This window comes from Tauraco erythrolophus, chromosome 4 (genome assembly GCF_009769465.1).
Source record: "Tauraco erythrolophus isolate bTauEry1 chromosome 4, bTauEry1.pri, whole genome shotgun sequence".
NCBI classification, from domain to species: domain Eukaryota; kingdom Metazoa; phylum Chordata; class Aves; order Musophagiformes; family Musophagidae; genus Tauraco; species Tauraco erythrolophus.
In genome coordinates this window covers 82,817,242-82,837,294 of record NC_141468.1, presented here as the reverse complement: position 1 = coordinate 82,837,294, position 20,053 = coordinate 82,817,242, and the positions used below count along the sequence as shown (strand labels likewise).

The window sequence follows — 20,053 nt, the reverse complement described above, 5'->3', positions numbered from 1 at the left end:
GTTGTAGATGCCCCATCCCTGGAAGTGTTCAAGGCCAGGTTGGATGAGGGGCGTTGGAACTAGATGATCTTTGAGGTTCCTTCCAACCCAAAACATTCTATGATTCTGTTCTATGATTCTAATTCTGGTGTCTATTATTTTTTCTAGCAGAGGATCCAAACCCATAGATGTACCTAATTGACCATTTTCTTCCCGTATTTAGAGAAGAAACCAAATTTTCCAAATAGACATGGAGAATAAATATATTATGCCATGTGGGTAAAATTACAAACTTTGCCATTGTCTTTTGAAGTTTTACATCTAACTACACTGAGCTCAGGGGCTGTTTTGCAAATGTCTGATTTTGCTCAAGGGCTGTTTTGCAAATGTCTGATTTTACCTAAACAAGATTGTGATTTTTCTGTGTTTGTATCTCTCTGTGATGTAACTATCTCAGGATAAAGAGAGACAAAATACTGTGAACATGGATTCTAGTTCCTGATGTGAACATACGATAGAGGAATGTGTTGGAAGGGAATAGGAATAGATAGGATAATGCTTGTCGCTCACCAGCCTGGGCTGCGGCACCAGGGACGCTGTTGCATCTTCCGCAGCCAGGAGGAAACGGCCTGCCTCTTGTAGGCAGGATAGGTACCTTGAGTTGAGTAGTTAATTAGTAGTTCATTAGCTCAACTCAGTCCAGCTGGATAAGAATGATTGGTGCCATAATTCCCCCTTTTTGTTTTACCGTTTTTTGTTTTCACAAAAGGCTTTATGGGTGAGCAGAGACCCGGCTCATTCATCCAACTCCAGCACGCTTCCCTCCCGCGAATACCGCGTCGGGGCTTGCGGCTTTACCTTCTTCTCCGAAGGACTCTCGCTTGAGCTCCCGGCTCCGGCTCTTTTGGCTCGGGCTCCTTTGCAGCCAGGGCTCTCGGCTCGGCGAGGGAGTCAGGGCTTCCCAGGGTCTCATGGATGTATCATTTCGGGGTCACCAGTTGTCGCTCACCAGCCTGGGCTGCGGCACCAGGGACGCTGTTGCATCTTCCACAGCCAGGAGGAAATGGCCTGCCTCTTGTGGGCAGGATAGGTACCTTGAGTTGAGTAGTTAATTAGTAGTTCATTAGCTCAACTCAGTCCAGCTGGATAAGAATGATTGGTGCCATAAATGCTAGGATGTGCAAAGCCTAAAGAAGCTGTTATAGCAGAGTAGAGCATATCTGTATAGCAGATATGATCCCTAACACTGGCAGGAGAAGTAGTGTGTGTGTGTGGGAGGGGTGTCTTTCCTCCATATTTCCTACTAATTTCCAGAACTAGTCCCAGAATGAAGTTTGAGCTAATAGGGGTTTTTGTTGTGGTTTGTTTTTTGTTTTTTTTTTTTTTTAAGCTGGCCTTTGACTATTCTAGACTATCTCAGTGTGTTAGACAGAAATAACAGCGTGGGAGTATTGATATGAGGGAAGCTGATGGGGCTAATAAGTACTTCTAAGCCAGGCAGTCAAAAGATTTAGTTGCAGTGCTCAGAATTATCGTCAGTCATTCAAGATATGCTCCCTTAATCCTACTTATTTGCTGTGGAAAGAATAAAGCAGAACAAAGTAATAAAAAAAGATACTCATGCACACTCTGAGTCAAGTGCTGCATCCCTCACTCCAGCAAACCTCCTTTTGGAGCCTAACAGGAATTTCTTTGAGCAGTAATTTGACATGAGGAAAGAATTATTTAGTTTGAATGATGGAACGAAACAAATATAGGAGGGGACGCAACAACCAAATTTAAACAGAAATCGTGTAACAGCAATAACAAAAGTAGGTATTAATTTTACTGTTTTACAATCCAGGCATGCTACACCTTCTTATAAAGTCTAAGAAAATTACTTAAACAGCAGCCATTTTCCCTGTTTCTGCATGCAGTATATTGCTTTTAAACTGTAAAATAAAATGTTACATTTTAGGACCTCCATTCATGAGGTGCTCTCGTGGTTCCTTAGTAAAACTAGGACTCACACTTAACAGTAGGTTGTGAACATCATAGGACAATGATTGTCTTCCTCATACCTACGTGCAACTGAGCAGATACGGTATTAATGGCTCCAGTTCTCACGAGCTGCATGCACCTTCACGGAATGCAACATACTATTTGTAACACAGGAATATCCACTTCTACATCCCATAAATTTCAAGCTTTCTCAAAACTTGAAGCACTCAGTGCCATTTGTATCTACTCATTCCCACAAGGCAAGTCCTGAAATAGGTTTAGCCTCTGGTTTCTTTAACAGCTCTTTATATTAGGTTTTTATTTGAGCTCTTGTTAGATTTTTTTGGAGTTGTTTGCACCCCCAACAATAAAATACCCCTAAAATGATACTGATAGAACAGCAGCACAATGCTTTAGAACAGCAGCACAATGCATTCAAATCTTTGGAATTATTAGTGCTTACCATTAGGGTTTTGTACAGTAGATGTTATACGCATACTCATGAAATTTTATAGGTGGCTTCAGAGAACGAAAAGTATCTGATACAAATTCCTATACATGCAACTGGTCTTTACACACATAACACAAATAAAATTACTTTTTTTAATAGAGTTTGTGCAAATGAATGGAGACTTATAGAAAAGGAGTCCCTATCTGAACTGTTCAAAATCGTCATTCCTTTCAGAATTCAGGAAGATATCTCACTTGCCACAGTTGTCCATCTTCTGTTCTCAGGGAGTGCTTTCTGCCAATAACAAACTCTTATTCCTCACAAAGTTTCGTGAGGATAGATCCTTTCCAGTACTCTGCATATGGAGCATCTCTTCTGATGTAAATAAAGCGAAAGGCATATATGGCAGCTTTGAGAATCACATGCTGTCATGCAAGGGCAGCAGTTCTTTCTGTCAAATCCAATATGAGTCTTCAGAGAACCCTTTGAAGCTAATATGACTCATACAGTCATACTCACTTTTGCATTCATGATTGTATAACACCCCAACAAGGGATTAGTGAACTTTTCTAATTCCTGCCCTCATCTTTAAATGATGTCCAATAAATCTGCTCAGCGTTGAATCCAAGGCACAAATCAGTAGCTCAGCTCTTACTGATTTCAGAGGGAAAGAAATCAAGAACTTTCTATCTGTTCCAGTTCCGTGTACCTTCACAGTGCAGCAAATATTTTAAATAGTGCTAATAACCTGCCTTTACTCAGGTTTGAGAACTAATGTTTCAGAAGTATTGGGGAGAGACGTATGATGAATCTAACCAATAGCATAACAGCAGAGCTTGACAGAAGAATTATTCCCAAAGACCCACAGGGAACTTTCCTACTGAACCATGAGATTTCATTATCTTCTTTTTTTTTCTTTTTTTTTTTTTTTAAATCATACTGGATGACACATTTTGTTTAATGGTAATAAAATACTTCTCCTTTCATTCTCTAATCCATCCCTGCATTTCCCTAAAGCAGTGAATTCTGCAGGTACACTTCAAAATGTATGAAGAAACATTTCTCATTTTATTTCATAGAACCATCCTATTATTTATCTACTGAGTATTCAGTGGCAATTATCTTAGACCCATGCCAACTGAAATAGGTGTAATATTGTCTAGGTAATCACATGGGACTAGTTCAATCACCAAATGGTACAGAAGAAGACATGTGGCTCCTGGTTGTACTTGCCATGCTTTCTTTGCTTGTGTTTTCTTTTCAGTTCTGACTAGTTCCTTTTGAATGTTTCCTCTCTGGTGAATTAAGAAATAAGAGATGTATTTAAATCCTGTGCTAACAGAACTAAACTTCAGCAGTCTCATCCTCTCCTTTACCAGTTTGTTCCAGCACTGTTGTCTATATTTTTTCAGTCAATGATGACACTTGATGGCAAGCTATGGAGTAGTCCAGCTGGCAGCACACTGTATATTCACCTTTTGATAAGCTAAGTGTCCATTCTTTTTCCTCAATACCCAGTCATTCTGATTATTTACAACACTCACTGGCCTTTCTTTTCCCTAATCTGAATCACAGAGACCCTCTTGTCTCTTTGCCAAACTAATCCTGCATCTTGGCATGGTTGTTACAGAAGTTAAATCTGCTAAGATGGTTTTCTTCTACAAAGTTAATTACTAGAGGCAGCTTAAGTATTCCATTGGGAAATTCCAGGTTTTTGAAGGAAGTTTTAAAAATATGAGAAAGTTATTTTTCCCACACTTTCTTCCTATGTCAGTGTTTTCCTATATTGAAAAGCACTTTAAAAAGTCTGAGCATGTAGAAAAGCAAAAGCGCCTCTTTTTATTTCAAAAGTAGCACATTTCGTTTTTACTGCTAATAACCTAAAATAAGTGTTACTGTCTGGCTGGAAGTGTTTTTTTGGAAAAAAAAAAAAAAAGCATGCTTTTCAGGTATTTCTTTCTAAAACAGAAAAGTCAGCATACAGTCAGCGAAAAATAAGTTATATCTACATTCTTTGACTACATTGTATCTATATATGTTCCATCTTTTTTCCTAAAAATAGGAAAAAGCAGGGAAGAAGGAAGATAGACATTTGAGAATTTCATATTTTACCTTTTCCCTTTTTAAAATTTTATTTAGGGTACTCATCAAAGGAAGAATCTAAATCTTGAAAGTAAAAACTTTTCATTTTCTGAATTTCATAGAATCATAGAATGGTTAGGGCTGGAAGGGACCTTCAAAGGTCATCTAGTCCAACCCCCCTGCAAGGAACAGGGATATCTCCAACTCGATCAGGTTGCTCAGGGCCTCATCCAACCGGGCCTTGAACGTCTCCAGCGATGGAGCATCCACCACCTCTCTGGGCAACCTGTTCCAGTGTTCTACCACTCTCATGGTAAAAAATTTTTTCCTAATATCCAGTCTGAATCTACCTCCCTCTATTTTAAAACCATTACCCCTTGTCCTATCACAACAGGCCCTCCTGAACAGCCTCTCCCCATCTTTCCTGTAGGCCCCCTTGAGGTACTGGAAGACCGCTATAAGGTCACCCCGGAGCCTCCTCTTCTCCAGGCTGAACAGCCCCAACTCTTTCAGCCTGTCCTCATAGGAAAGGTGCTCCAGCCCTCTTATCATCTTCGTGGCCCTCCTCTGGACCCTCTCCAACTGGTCCATGTCCTTCTTATGTTGGGGGCTCCAGAACTGGACGCAATACTCCAGGTGAGGTCTCACGAGGGCAGAGTAGAGGGGGAGAATCACCTCTCTCGACCTGCTGGCCACGCTCCTCTTGATGCAGCCCAGGACGCGGTTGGCCTTCTGGGCCGCAAGAGCACATTGCCGGCTCATATTGAGCTTCTCGTCCACCAGCACTCCCAAGTCCTTCTCCTCAGGGCTGCTCTCGATCCATTCACCACCCAGTCTGTATTTGTGCCTGTGTCTGAATTTGTGCATGAAAACTCTTGGACTAACCTGTATTACCTGCTGAAAGATTTCATTATGAGTTTTCATTATGCCTATTTATTAATTAATTTTCTGCAGTTTAAATTTATTTTTCTGACATGGTCGGTCTGGAGTTATTAGTTTACGTGAACTGGTAACTCCTAATTCTTTGCCACCATCCACTTTCAGCACTTCCTGTATGCCACCCTCCAAAAATCTCTCGCTGAAATCCTGGAAAGATTTCATTTCATGACTTAAAGTTCCTTAGTAGCCACAATGATCTTAGTAATTTAAGATATTTAAAGACAGTCATACACGTAAGTCTTTGCATAAAGACTGAAAGGTGAAATATACATAAAGACCAAAAGGTGAAACCACGAAACCTCCAAGGCGACAAGATCTTAAGGGGCTTGAATTTATGAATCAAGTCCATCACTTCTGAAAGTCATGTGTCTGTAACTGCCCTGAATTAAACCCCAAAAGCACAAGTCAAGTCTGAGAATATATGAGTAGCACAAGTTGCAGTCATGAGTTTCAGATGCACTTCTGTTATCTTTGTCTGCCTCAAAAAGTAGGTGTTTATTGTGGCTGTTTTGGTGCTTTCTCTAGTTTTTGAGCCTGGATAGTGGTTTGCCCTTTACTGTTGGTTATTTATTTTCAGTAATGTCCTCTTGTGGAGGATATTCAAGTAAAGCTTTTTGAAATCAGAGTAAATCATGTTCACTGTCCACTTTGTATCCTGAATTCTTTTGGTTATCCTTTTCAAAGTACCCAGACAGTTAAGAGAGACACTGTTTTTTTCCCATACAGCATCTGTACAGATTTGACTCTGTCCAGTTTTGTTCATGCAAGTGAGTGATTTTCTGCTGAATTGAGTTCCCTGGAACCCAGTTCTCTTCTGCTGCAACTCTCAGTATTCTTCTTGGCATTTTGTTCAGTTCAAGCATCGTATAAACTGCTTTCCTATCTTGAGGAACAGCCGCTTTCTTGAAGGAGTTATCATGTATTCTTGTTAACAATTATCTGGGCTAGAGAAATTGTTTGATGTGTTCAGAGCCACCAAAGGAATTCCCTCCGCTTTGGGAGATTTACTGCACATGAGTTATTTAAGTAACTCACTATCAACTTCCTGCTTCAGAGATTTCTTCCTTCCCTCTCCCCATCTCTCCTTCTCTTTCTATTAATCACCCTGTGATTTTTTTGTAGAATGTGACTCTAGAAGCTGGAAGTTTAGCAGTAAAACAGAAATAAAAGAGGAAAAAGACATCACGTTCACTGACCATTTTGATTAAATGATTTTATTTGTTATCCTTCTCAAAGTACAACTGTTAACAGAGAAATATATTTTCTCTTTCCAGCACCCATCTGAATCATTTTACTGTATCATCTCTTTCTCCAAAAGCTTTATATATGTGCCTTTTTATATTCAGGGGGAGCTGTTCTCACACGCAGTCAAGTATACATCAAGCACTTTTGAATCAATTTCTGTTGCTTGGTCTTTGTATCTTTTTCTGCTTGTTCTGCACACTAAGCCTGTTTTTCATCCTTAACTGGAAAGCATACTGATATATTTAATTCATGCAGGATTTCGTCCTCTGTCCTAAAGAATTTCTGTGCAATTCAACTTTTTCATTACTGGTTTATTTCTCTGTTTTGCCTGGTAATGCACAAAAATCCTGCAATAATCTACTATTGCATTTTTCCGAATACCATCTCATACTGAAAAGACCTGTTAGCTGAATATTTGATAGGTATGGGGTATAAGCCCACTTGTTCTATTTTAAAGCAACTTCTAGGTTTGAGTTTGAAATTCTCAGCAGCCCTGAGGAGAAGGACTTGGGAGTACTGGTGGATGAGAAGCTCAATATGAGCCGGCAATGTGCTCTTGCGGCCCAGAAGGCCAACCGCGTCCTGGGCTGCATCAAGAGGAGCGTGGCCAGCAAGTCGAGGGAGGTGATTCTCCCCCTCTACTCTGCCCTCGTGAGACCTCACTTGGAGTATTGCGTCCAGTTCTGGAGTCCCCAACATAAGAAAGACATGGACCAGTTGGAGAGGGTCCAGAGGAGGGCCATGAAGATGATAAGATGGCTGGAGCACCTTTCCTATGAGGACAGGCTGAAAGAGTTGGGGCTGTTCAGCCTGGAGAAGAGGAGGCTCCGGGGTGACCTTATAGCGGTTTTCCAGTACCTCAAGGGGGCCTACAAGAAAGATGGGGAGAGGCTGTTCAGGAGGGCCTGTTGTGATAGGACAAGGGGCAATGGTTTTAAAATAGAGGGAGGTAGATTCAGATTGGATATTAGGAAAAAATTTTTTACCATGAGAGTGGTAGAACACTGGAACAGGTTGCCCAGAGAGGTGGTGGATGCTCCATCCCTGGAGACGTTCAAGGCCCGGTTGGATGAGGCCCTGAGCAACCTGATCTAGTTGGAGATATTCCTGTTCCTTGCAGGGGGGTTGGACTAGATGACCTTTGAAGGTCCCTTCCAGCCCTAACCATTCTATGATTCTATGATTCTATGATTTTTTTTTCAGTACTGAGGTTCAGTCAGAACACAAAAAGCAGTTGTCCAGCAATCTCTATTAACAAGAGAAATTGCTCCAATCTTCTCGGGAATTAACTCTCAGGTGTTTTATCAATAGGGTCAGTAATAAACTCCTAACAGACCTGGCAAGTTTGATAGCCTTAGAAAATGGTATATGGCACCAGGAATGGTGTTCTGAGCACTTTCAAATATAGATACCCAACGTGGAGTATATAAAAGATTTAAATCTACCTTAACCTGGTTGCTGGTGGCTCTGAGTGGAGGCTGCTTTGTATGTGTCTATCTGAATACAGGATCCTAAATCAGCTCAGAAGAGGCCTGAGCTGGACACCGTAGTACGTTTTAACCAGTCAACATAAGATACACATGGTTGCAACTGGACAATGTTTGAAACTATTGAAGACATGTATGTTCTTAAAGCAGAGTACCTCTTTCAGGGAGGATCTTTTTTGGATTCTTCCAAAATTATCAAGCAGCTGACTGTACAAAGCGATTGAAATTCTGTGACATTTGTGAATAAGTTCTATGGTCAGACTGCAGAATAACTAGCCATCCCGGCAGAGACTGGGGCAATGCAGCCGAAGTGAAAAACATCAAGAGATGCCTCAAACTAGTTTCTCCTTTACCATCACAAGTCTATTGCCAATTTTCTTGCTACAAGGTGAGGTTCCAGATGAGTTCCTGTAGCAATATACACTCCAGATACTAGGTCTGCGCTAAGAACTGTAACCATGTGTAACCTCAGCTGCACACATTTGTTAGCTATACTGTCACTTAGCATAGTAATCCTGTGGGACCAGGTGTAAACAAATCTCCATGATTTACGAACTCACTAACTTCAGCTTGCCTGCAATGAAAGGGATTTTAATTAAGTCACGTTCCCTCTCACTTTGCACAGGCAAAGGGACACAAATGAATAGTTGCTATGGCCCAGTTTACATGGGGAAACTAGATGTTAACAGAATGATGAATCAGAACCCTTATCTTTGACAAGGATTATAGCTTGTTTTCTACCACATCCATTAAACATGATTAAATCTCGATGTAACCAATTCAATTACTGACAGAAACAGATAAATCTTTCAGAATAGGCCAGTCCAATGTGTGAAATATTTCTTTTACTACTGATCAAAATAGTGGGGTATGTCCAACGCAGTGATTTTACTGGAAAGCTAACACAAAGGCTCTGTTAGTGAAAAATAATGATAACAGTAAAGATGATATACAAATAAGTTGAAGTAACTGAATAAATAAGACCATAATAGTTTAAGAACTGTCCTCAGTTACCTAAGGAATTCAGGAAATTCCTTCTAGTTTTATGTTTCTGCCTCTAAATATAGATGTTAATATAAAAATAATATGAGAAAAACTATAATCAGAAATGAGATTTCAAATTTGTATTTAGAAACCTTTTAATGCAGTAGTTATCTCAAACAGCAGCAGAAATTACAGAAAATAGAATTAAAGCCATGTTATCTGGTATAGATTTGACTTCTGGTCATTTGCTTGAAGAATGTAGGTCAAAAATATTAAATGCATGTTTTGAATATCCAGGCCATGTAGTTTACCAGAGCCAAGGATGCTCAGGGCATTCAGGAATCTTTCTGTGTGACTAGTAAGGGAATAAGGTCAATGTTAAATTCAGACCAGTTTACCCAGGGCTATGTCCAGTTGAATCTTGAAAACCTCCCAGGATAACCTCTCCAGGCAACCTGTTTCAATATTTAATGATTCTCATAGTGAAGGATTTTTTTCTTATGGCCAGTCAGAACTTCAGCTGTTTTGACTTTGTCTCTTATTCTTGCCCAGATCCGTCTGTTTCATAACCTCCTATAGATACCAGAAGATTGCTGTTTGGTCTCCTGAAAACCTTCTGTCTCCTGGGTTAACAAGCCCACTTTCCTCAGCCTCTCCTCATAGACAAGTGCTCTAGCCACCAAACATCTTGGTGGCCCTCTGCTGGACTTACTCCAGTTTAGTGACATCTTTCTTGTTTTGGCAAGATATGGACTAACAGGTGCCAGGTAAAGGGGATCTAATGGCTGCTGTCCCACGAATTCAGCCCAGGATGCTGTTAGCCTTCATCACTTCCAGGGCTCCTCTTTGGCCCACCAGTGGCCCATGCTCAGCTCGCTGCCCACCACCTAGGGTGGCCTTGTCAGTGAAGACTGAGGCAAAGAAGTCAATGAGCACCTCAGCCTTGTCTGTGCTCCCATGTCAATACATCACCAATTAGCAGCAGGTCCACGTCTTCTTTGTTCATCATTTTAATAACAATGTATCAGCAGAACTTCTTGTTGCGCTTCATGTCCTCCACCAGTTTTAATTCTTAATTGAGTTTTGGCTTTCCTAACACCACTTCTGCATGCCCAGGCAGAGTTTCTATATTTCTCCTTTGTAGCCAGTCCTTACTTCCACTTCCTATTATGTTCTTTTTTCTTTGACACTTAGTCATGAGTTCCCTGTTTGGGCAAGCAAATCTCCATCTGTCTGTTACTGGAAATAAAAGCTATTAAAAATACAATTGAGAGTAAATCCCTCAGGATAAATAAATTCCGGGTTTTTTTTTAGAAAGCTGTTTCAAATCTGCTAATTCACTTCTCTCTTCTATTCCTTTTTATAACATTGTAATTACTATTTGGAAATTTAAATTTAGACTGTCATTTTATTTAGAAATGGATGGATATACATCAGATCTGGGTGATTTGAGGAATAAAGTCTCAGCAAGTAACTGTTTACACTTTTCAGGAGCAGACAGGTATCTGTGGGACAGTTAGTAAGATTTCTACACTAAAAGAAACAGAAAAGTTTTCTAAACAAATCTGAACTCAGATTTGCAATATAAGCCAGTGAAAATGCAAGTTGTATCAACTACCATTGAAGTGAATGAGAAAACTGCTGTCAAGTCCAGCAAGTAAAGTGCTTATATTTCACTCAAGGCTCAGAACTACTGCTCTGTTATGAGGTCACTTAAAATATATTTACACCATTTAGATTCTATGTTTACTGAAGAGACTGTCATCTCCTATAACGGTGATCAGAAGAGTAATAAGCACTGCAGAGTTCTGCTGGAGCATTCACCTTTCTTGAGTGGTTATTTTTTCCAGGAAAGGATCATTTTGTGAAGTAAAGGAGGAAGAATAGGTATCATATAACTTGACATAAGTTAATGTAGCTTTAGTAGAGGTCCTGTAACTTTCACAGGTAACATTATTGTAAGTTAAGAAGGCACTGCCTGGATAAAACCATTATAGTGCAGAACTGCTTTAACAAACATTCGTGAGAAGTACCTGCTTGTGTTTTAGTATTGAGATGGAAGATACATCAAATGGCACGCCATAAGGTTTGTGATGAGACTGATATCCTTCAATATTTTCATTAGTAGCCAGTATGATGGGATAGAGAACATGTTTGTTCACTTTTTTAGTAGAGGTATATTGTAAGAAATTTTGACTGTGATGAAAGTTGAGATTAGCAGTGATAGGTAGTTTTTCAGAAAGGGATCTGAGAGTTATACTACAGACAAGTTGAATATGAGTTGATGAGAGAATACTGAATTGAAAAGCATAAAGTATAAAGTAATCCTTTTGCTTCACATGACTCTGGTAAAACTTCAGCTGGAACATTTGAAAATTTTACTTCTAAAGAGATGTGGGTAAGGAGTCCAGAGAAATTACAAGGAGTACAGAGAAGAGCAATTAAAATTATCAGACATCTGGAAAACAAGACTTACGAGAAAAGGTTGAAATAATTGTCTACAGAAGATTGAGGAAAGACAAAATAACAGTCTGCAAATACATTAGAGGCTGCTGTAAAGAAGACAGGATCTTCATGTTCCCTTAGGAAAGAACGAGAATTAATAGGATGAAAATGCAGCAAGGTTAGATTAGGCATTAAGGAAAAAAACTCTGTGATGGGAGATATTGGAACAGAAATTTGATAGGAAGTTTGGAGAAGAACTCTGTCACTAAAAATCTTTGAGAATAGGCTTAATTAGTATCTCAGAAGCATGTTTATGGTTGATCTTGTCCTGAAAAGCAGAAAAATGGAGCATCTCTTGCGGTCCCCTTTCCAGATGTATTTTTTTAATGACTCTTATGTGCTTGCTTGAGATGAATTGTATTGTGCAGTTTTTCACTGTTTCATTCTTTAATACATAAAAGGAATACACTTGCTTGTGTATTTTTTTCTCTCTGCTAATATATATGATTATTGTGACTAGATATTTTCACTTGGCTTAGAGAAATAAGCACTCATATTCATTTATTTTGTGTGTGTTCTTCAATAAGCTTTTGGCTTTTGCTGCAGAGTAAAGGACAGCATTCAAAAACTCCCTAAAAGCTTTTCTTATTTTACTGGATGCATCTGAACTCCACACAGCCGTGCTGCTTACCATCAGTCACTCCTGACTCAGTCGAAATGATTTTGAAGCAGTCAGGAAATAGATGGGGGCGTATGCTGCCGAGGAGCTGGTTTGTAAATTGCAAACAGTTCTGTATGGTTTCTCACACACTGTCTCCGATGTCCATCTGACAACTTGGACGACATCTGGTTTGGTCTCACTGTATTACTGTGCTTAACATGCTCTTCTCCTAACTACAGTACTATGAAGTTAGGTTGAATCAGAGCAAAGGTCATTTGATGTTGATTATCTCATATGCTTTTGCTACTTAATATAAAAGGAAGTCCATGTATCCTTCTTAAACATTCTGTACCGTGAGATTCGTGGTAGGAAAAAATAATATCATTGTTGACCTTACAAGCTTTGTTAATCTGTTTACATCTAGTGTTTCATAATAAATCCTGATAATTTTATGGTCTTCTAGCAATGCAACATATTTCTAGCCTACAATGAAGTCCCAGTAAATGTTCCCATCACCCCAGACCAAGTTTGTTTTTGCATGATGATCTCTTCAATTGCTTGAGGTTTCCTTTCTTTCCTCCCCCTCATAATGTATCATCCAAACATTCTTAATCTCCAGAGGAACTGCAAAACTCATTCCCATGAAAATCTTAAGTCTCTAAAAGCAGTACACAAGACAAAAAAGAATAAAACCACCATGAAACTAGCCTTGCTTCTCACTGAATAACGTGATAAAATCTTTTGTCACAGCCATAGCAAAGTATAAGCCTTTAAGGTCCAGGACTGCAATCAGATTCTGTCATAAGTGGGGGTATTACCTTTTTGACTGATTTCTATTATAAAACCAAAGGGCTTATTAATCTCATCTAGGGCTTCAGTGGAGGTGAAAAAAAAAAAAAAAAAAAGGAAAAAAAAGGAGTGAATGACCTGTGATAGCATAACTTTAACGATTTTGGGAGGTTTATTAGCTGTATATCTTTGGTCTATTTCAAGCCACACCAGTTCTCTCAATGAGGATTTTTTCCTAGAAATGATGATACCCATCATTACCATTATCTAGTAGAGATTGTTCAAGAATGCATCAATTCTGCATTTCTTTAGCATACCATAAAGAAAAAAAAAAGCTTTTGGTCCCCTACAGATATATGATAAAAGGCTTTTACTTGAAGATTCTTCATCATGCCAGTTTTGTTAAACTGATGCCAGTCGTTTCATTAATTTGATGCAAGTGGCAAGTTGTGATAGATACACACTTTAGGCCAAGGGACTCTTGTCCCACTGCCTGTAACACAGTCAATGATCTTTGAACATCTTATGAATGTGAAGTATTACAGGGCTTAGGTGCAATCTGGAGGGTATGTTTTGGGGTAGGAAGTAGTTCATGCATATATCTTCTAGATAACACCATGTGAGCGAGCTATGTCATAGATTTACATCCAAATGACTGATATCTTTCATGTTATTGTTACCACGCCTTTGGATGCATTGCGTCTCTCCTGAATAAATGCCGTCATGTAATATGATCTTAGCTATGTACCACAAAAAAGGCCATCAGTTAGAAATGTACTGGTTTAAATATAGAAATACAGGCCGTGCACTGGGGTGAGGTTCATTTGCACGTGTGTGTGATAAATTAGAATGCTCGTGCAACACCATGGCATGCATTGCATTTTTTCTTGTGTAGGCTAAACCAGCCTCTTGTTTGCTGATGTAGATTTTCCCATGCATGATGGACAGTGACTTGACTTGGCTGTTTATAATTTTGCTGGAGTAATTTTTAAACTATGCCCTTCTATGTTTTTATATTCCAAAGGAGTTTGTGAAAGTAGCAAGGGACATTTTGCATCTATATGCAGACATTCAGCCCTCTCGATTATTTTTTTCAGAATCCTTTATATACTCTTCAGTGAGTAAGCATCTCCTCCCACTGAAACTCTGCTTTTTAATATTAACATGAGAAATGACTATGTTGTTCCTTCTAGTGGATCTTGTCTCCTATACTTAGTTGGCTTTATGTGTTTTTTTCATTTCAAATGCAAAGTGTTCCCTTTGTGAGCAGCCAGCTTATTTAGACATATGCAGGAATCGAGCTTCAGCATCTGACTGATTCCAGGGGTTACCTTGTGGGAGAGGCTCTGATATTTCAAGACCTTGAGCAAAAACAGGGAAAGCAAATTTCTGTATCATATTTTGCAAGTTAACAAGGGAGGACAGGCCTACCCCCTTGGAAGACAGCCTTTAATGATACTGGGAAATTTAAGAACTTTGTAAAACTGCTTAAAATCATCTTTCAAGTAAAATTAACCCATAAATAATAAATATCAGTTATATTTTCAAATTGATCCTTTAGCAACAACAAAAAGAGAATTGACTAACGTTGCAGTCATTGCATGATGTGGAAGTTGGCCAACAGCCCAACCCAACAATGTTAAACACCATATTTCTTCCAGGAAAGTGATTTCTGATTGCAGTGTCTGTTTTCGGTTCAAGTAGCTTAATGTGGGAGACTTGAACTAGCTCAAAACGGGCTCTGTTTTCCTAGTGTAATCATATTTCTTGATGCAGTTGGACATCAGAAATCAAATACAAATTTTGAACGTAATACATCATATGAGACCTTTGCAGCAGTAGTTTTGACTTGCAATATTTTAGCCCAAAATGTAAATGCCAAAAAGAAACAGATTTGATTTGTAAACATTCTCAAGATGCTAAAATGCTTTCAAATCAGGATTTAGATTGGACTTTTGTCCACAGATAAGTGAAAAAGTTAACATTTCTCTCTCTCTTTCTTATTGGCTTCAACAAATAGACTTCTGTGACTCTAGTTACATCAATTTATTTAATAATTAATGTCTATTTTAAATACCACTGCTAAACAAAAGAGAAGCTAAAAGATAAATGAATGGAAAAAGTTCTGGGAAAATTTTGGTCTTGCAGTAATAGACACAGGTTTCTAGTCCTCTGCTAGCTACAACACAAAACTACACAATAAGTATGTAGCAGTCGTGCTGCAACATAACTGTCATGCTGTGAACTCACATCTTGCATAATACAGAAAAACGTGGAATGAAAGAATAAGAATTACTGTTGTGGGCCTGCATCATTCCTAGTACTACCTAGCTGAAATTGAATAATATATTAAAAAAAAAAGAAACAGAACACTTTAATGGCTGAGACTGCTGTGAGGTGAACAACACCCATAAAAAGTTTGCTTTCAAAGTTAGCTTGCATGTAAACTGGAAAGAATTTCCAGATATAAGAAAGGGAAGGCCATCTGAACATTTCTTGTGACATTCCAGCTGCAGCCTAGAATTTCATGGCAACTTGCTTCACTTTCCATGATAATACAAGGCAGGTATTTTTGTAGGAGAATGAGGAAAACTCCTAGGAAAGCTTCTCTGTCTCATTTATGGATGAATCAGCAAGCGGAGTGGGTATAGACACAGACTGTCTTGGAGGTTTTAGCAAGAAACATAGATCCTCAAATTTGTTTCTGCATTCAGGCTTCCCAAGAATATTTAGTTTACTCAAGTTTGTTTTGAATTAAGGGTTAACGCACTGTGTATATTTCCTTGGACTATAGCCCTCTAATCTGTTTACGTGCCTCTGTATACACAGTTGAGATGAGTAAATCACTGCAGTGGTTTTGTCTGTGCAGGGATGCAGTATATCAGGCCTTTCTTGAAACTATCAAATGATAGGATTGTTAGCAGAAGCCTGGCTAATCTGTTTTCTTCTGCAAGAGCATGCCATAGCCACAAACTATGGTAGTGATAAGAAAAAAAGGGAAGACATGGTGTCAGATCCTGCACCTCATTTATTCTAGGATGAATACAGAGTAACTGTACAGAAAACAAGACAATGTATTTAAGTTTATTCTGTTGTAACTGGGGTCAGAAACATCCTTTCAGAATGATGTATATTTAATGATAGCATCACATTTTGTAGTTTTCTCATTGTTGTATTGTGGAGTTGTAGGTTTTTTTCTTAAATTCACTTCTTGCCTAGTAGGGAGTTGATATTTATATCCCATCCTCTTTGAGAACAACTTTTAAATATTTCAGTAACAGGAGAGCACTTGTTTCCAGATTCATTTTCAGGCTGGAGTCAAGAAATTAAAGCAATGAGAGTTTAAAAAGTAAAGCAAAGGAGAGCCAGAAGAAAACACATTAGTTCCAACCTTGTTCAGTTGTTGGCTTTCTCACTAGGAAGCTCTTGCTGTGAGACCTGTCTCTGCCCCAATTAGTCAGTGACACCAGGCAGAGCTACAGAGCTGTCCACATCGAGGAACAGAGAGATGAAATAATGAGGAAGGTAATACTGGAGAAACAAAGTGAAAAATGAGTCACAAATATTAATTGTCCTGCATGATTTGCTATTTTGGGTGAAATTTCTCACATAATTCTTCTCTTTTCAAGGGATCGAGCTCCCTTCATCTTCACCTCAGAGATGGAGTATTTCATCACAGAAGGTGGAAAAAACCCACAGCGTTTTCAAGAGTTTGTGGAGCTTTGCTGTCGAGCTTATAATATAGTCAGGAAACACAGCCAGTTGCTCTTGAACTTGCTGGAGATGGTAAGAAGTCTGAGATGAAACAAAAAATCAGTTTCCTCTGGTGTCCTCTTCCCTTTCACCTCTTCTCTGCTGCCTCCAGTAGCACTATGATTTGAAGAGGTATCAGCTGCTCTGCTGGAAATGTTAGTGCTGGCACTTCCTGTGCAAAGAACCTGTCCAATTTCAGTACTTTTCTGAAAAAAAAAAAAAAAAAAAAGTTTGTGGGTTTGTTTGTGTGGTGGTGGTGTTTTGTTTTTTTTTCTTTTTCTAATGTGTTCTTTGTTACCAAATAGCAGAAAACTGCAAAAGAAGTCAGGTACAAGTTTCACTGCCAGGAATTTTACTCAGCACGTTTTTCTGTAGGTCTTCAAGCAATCATTTACCAATCTCATTCATGGCTGCAGCAAGACAAACTAAACTAAATATTTCACAGAATGAGTGATGTGACAGTACCTAGCAGCACTGCAGCTAACAATGATGTCATTAGAGTGTTTTTTTGTGCATTTCCACACTCCCTTCTTAGAATGGCAAACACAGGAAGGAAAGAGCACTACCCATATTAACACGAGTTTGAAAATCTTTTGCATAGGATTTTAAAACCTCTAGGAGTTTTTATCCCTTAAGTATTCCTACTGATTCGTGTACTGTGGCAGATTCCATAACTGCTTTATGCCTCTGTTTACTTGTGTGTGAAAGGTTAATGATTTTCCCCCTTGGTGGGTAGAATGAGAATATTAAATTAACTAATATTTGCCAAGTTGCTTGGCTAAGATATTAGTCTAAAACTTACGTCCAGGGCCCTGTGCAAAATCTACGTGACTGGTCTGCGCATGAAAAATCCACACAACCTCGTGAACAGAAGCCCTGCTGAGGCTGGTGTACCGCCAAGATGTTGCTCTGTAAACACTGCTCTATCATCTCTAACTTCTGTAATGGGGGGTGGGGAGAAAGGGCAAGAATTTGCTCATCTTTTTTCTGTCTTGTCCATGGATTCTCATGCAGTGGCACATTTTGTGGTTTGCCAATATGGATCAGGAAGGATTGCCCCAGACCTCTTGACCCTGCTTCTGAGTAGGCACAAGCTGCAGTAAGCTGCCTTCCTGTCATAAAGCACAATTTTACCCAATTATGTTGTAACTGTATTGGCTGGAAGCAGTGCAGAGTACCGTAGTAGGATGTACCGTCTTAAATTAAATACCCTCTGGAAAACTCAGGAGCACCCATGCTCTCTCCTCCACAGCTGTAATCTGTGCATTTCTGAACAGGTTGCCTAAAACCACGTGCTGCAAATATAGCTACATCTTCTTCCCACCTCCTTGTCTCCAGTGCAGTCTCTTTTTCTGCAATCAGCAGAGATAATGATGTTAGATTACTCCGGGATAATAGAGAGAGAGTGTTAGGAAAATGTTCCCAGCAGGAGGTCTGAAATAACTAGCTATCTCTGTCTGGATATAGCTCAGGTTTGTCTATATTCAGGACATGCTGCATCTCCTTTTGCTTCTGCTGATCTTTACGGAGAGGTAACAGTGCTGAGCTAGAAGTCAGCTTGTAGATATGTTTTAACATTCGTCAGTGGGCTGCAGTTGAGTCAGTTGTGTTGCATTTCATAATTGGAAAATAACTGGAGGTGTGCTCACACCCCACCAACGAGCACTTCATATCAAAAGGTTATTAAACAAACAAGACAAGTTTGCCAACTTGTTTGAGTCTGGGTCTGCATGTGAAATGGGGCATTGATCAGAAAGTGTAAGTATCAAAATGTTCTAGTTATATGTGTCATTTCTTGAGGACTAAATAGGCTGTAAAGATATTCCACTTTGTATTCATTTCCATGCAAATTATCAGATGTTATCATGAAGGGGCAAGATAAACTAACCACTGCTTGTTTGTATCAATGACAGTCTAAGATTTCTCTGAATATCTGGAAATCTGCATCATTAATCTTTCCTTCCCCTCCCACATTCTGTTTTCTGAGTTGCTATTTATAAACCAGGGTTAAAAAATCCAAACAATAAGGCAATTTCCAAAAAGCACAGGAGTAGCAAACTGCTCTCTGGATTATCAATAACTGTTAGTCTAGTCTAGCAAACTGTAATTACGAACAACAATTTGGGTTTTTTGGCCCAGTTTGGGACTTAATGCATTTTCTTGGTAGTGAGCAGCGTGTTTCTAGAACTGTTCTGACATTTGCTACTGGGAGTAAGAAATAATCCATGAAGTTTCCATCACTTTCAAAAGCAGAAACATCTGTGAGAGACCCAAGAGTCTGTGGGCAGAGTTCAGCTGCGTAAATCCCTGTAGTTCATCAGCTTTGCTCTCATTAAAGAATTGATGTGAACTATTATAAAGAGAATGATTGCAGGACACAAACAGCTTTCGACTCGTTTGAAAAAATGCAAAATCTATTACTATTATAAAGATTTTTCAGATAGAAAATTATTAAAAGATGCTTAGAGGTGACACTAGACAGCAAGTAATTGATCCACTTGCCTCTGTTGTGACAAGAAATAGTCAAGCTAACAGTGTAAACCAGGAGACAGTACCTAGACAGAGCAGATCTAAGACTCAAGCATCCTGTGTACCTGGAAAAGTAATTTCACCCTTCTATAACTGAAAAACACCATTTGGGAGTAGAGGATCGGGAAAAATTCCCGCTTTGGAGATCTAATGCATGGAAAGTACATGCCAGGACTATTCAGTTTTCATGGGATGGTGGGATGAGTGTCACACACCGGCTCTGAATCCAGGCCCAAGGTGAATATGGGCAGCTCCACACAGTGGGTCAGAAGGCCTGGTATAACCCAATGTCATAGGTCAAGGCGGGTGTGTGGCCAAGTGATGGGAGCAGTGCAAGCACTTAAACTTGGGTATCTAGTGTCATTTGAGTTGCCCTAGGCTACCTGTAGTTGTTTTCTGAACATGTCTTGTCTAATTAGCATCTGGTATCACTATCTGTAGTGTTCTCCATCAGGGGACTGGAAACACAAAAAATATGCTATATGGAGCACGGGGGATGCAGCAGCATAAGCCTCTAGGACCTCCTTGCAGCCAGCAAAGCACTGTGTAGGTACTGTCCAGCTAAAGAATTTTTTTTTCTGCTTCAGCAAGTGGTTTTCTGCATTGCAGAGAACCTAAAAAAATACTGGTTTTCAGTACAGATCATTCAGAGTATGTTCATATCTGTCATTGTTCCCTTTTCTAATGCAGGGCAAGAAGCTTAATTTGCCTAAGCAACAACTCTCTCTT

The 20,053-nt window shown here is 39.3% G+C and overlaps 1 protein-coding gene across 1 annotated transcript in view; it reads left to right on the top strand.

The window, feature by feature from the left end:
* The window catches only part of PIK3C2G (phosphatidylinositol-4-phosphate 3-kinase catalytic subunit type 2 gamma), a 212,448-nt gene that overhangs the window by 137,489 nt on the left and 54,906 nt on the right, over positions 1 to 20,053 (top strand). Inside the window, 1 exon segment of the mRNA XM_086610772.1 lies at positions 16,672 to 16,828. Within this exon segment, the coding sequence (XP_086466898.1) occupies positions 16,672 to 16,828 (157 nt within the window).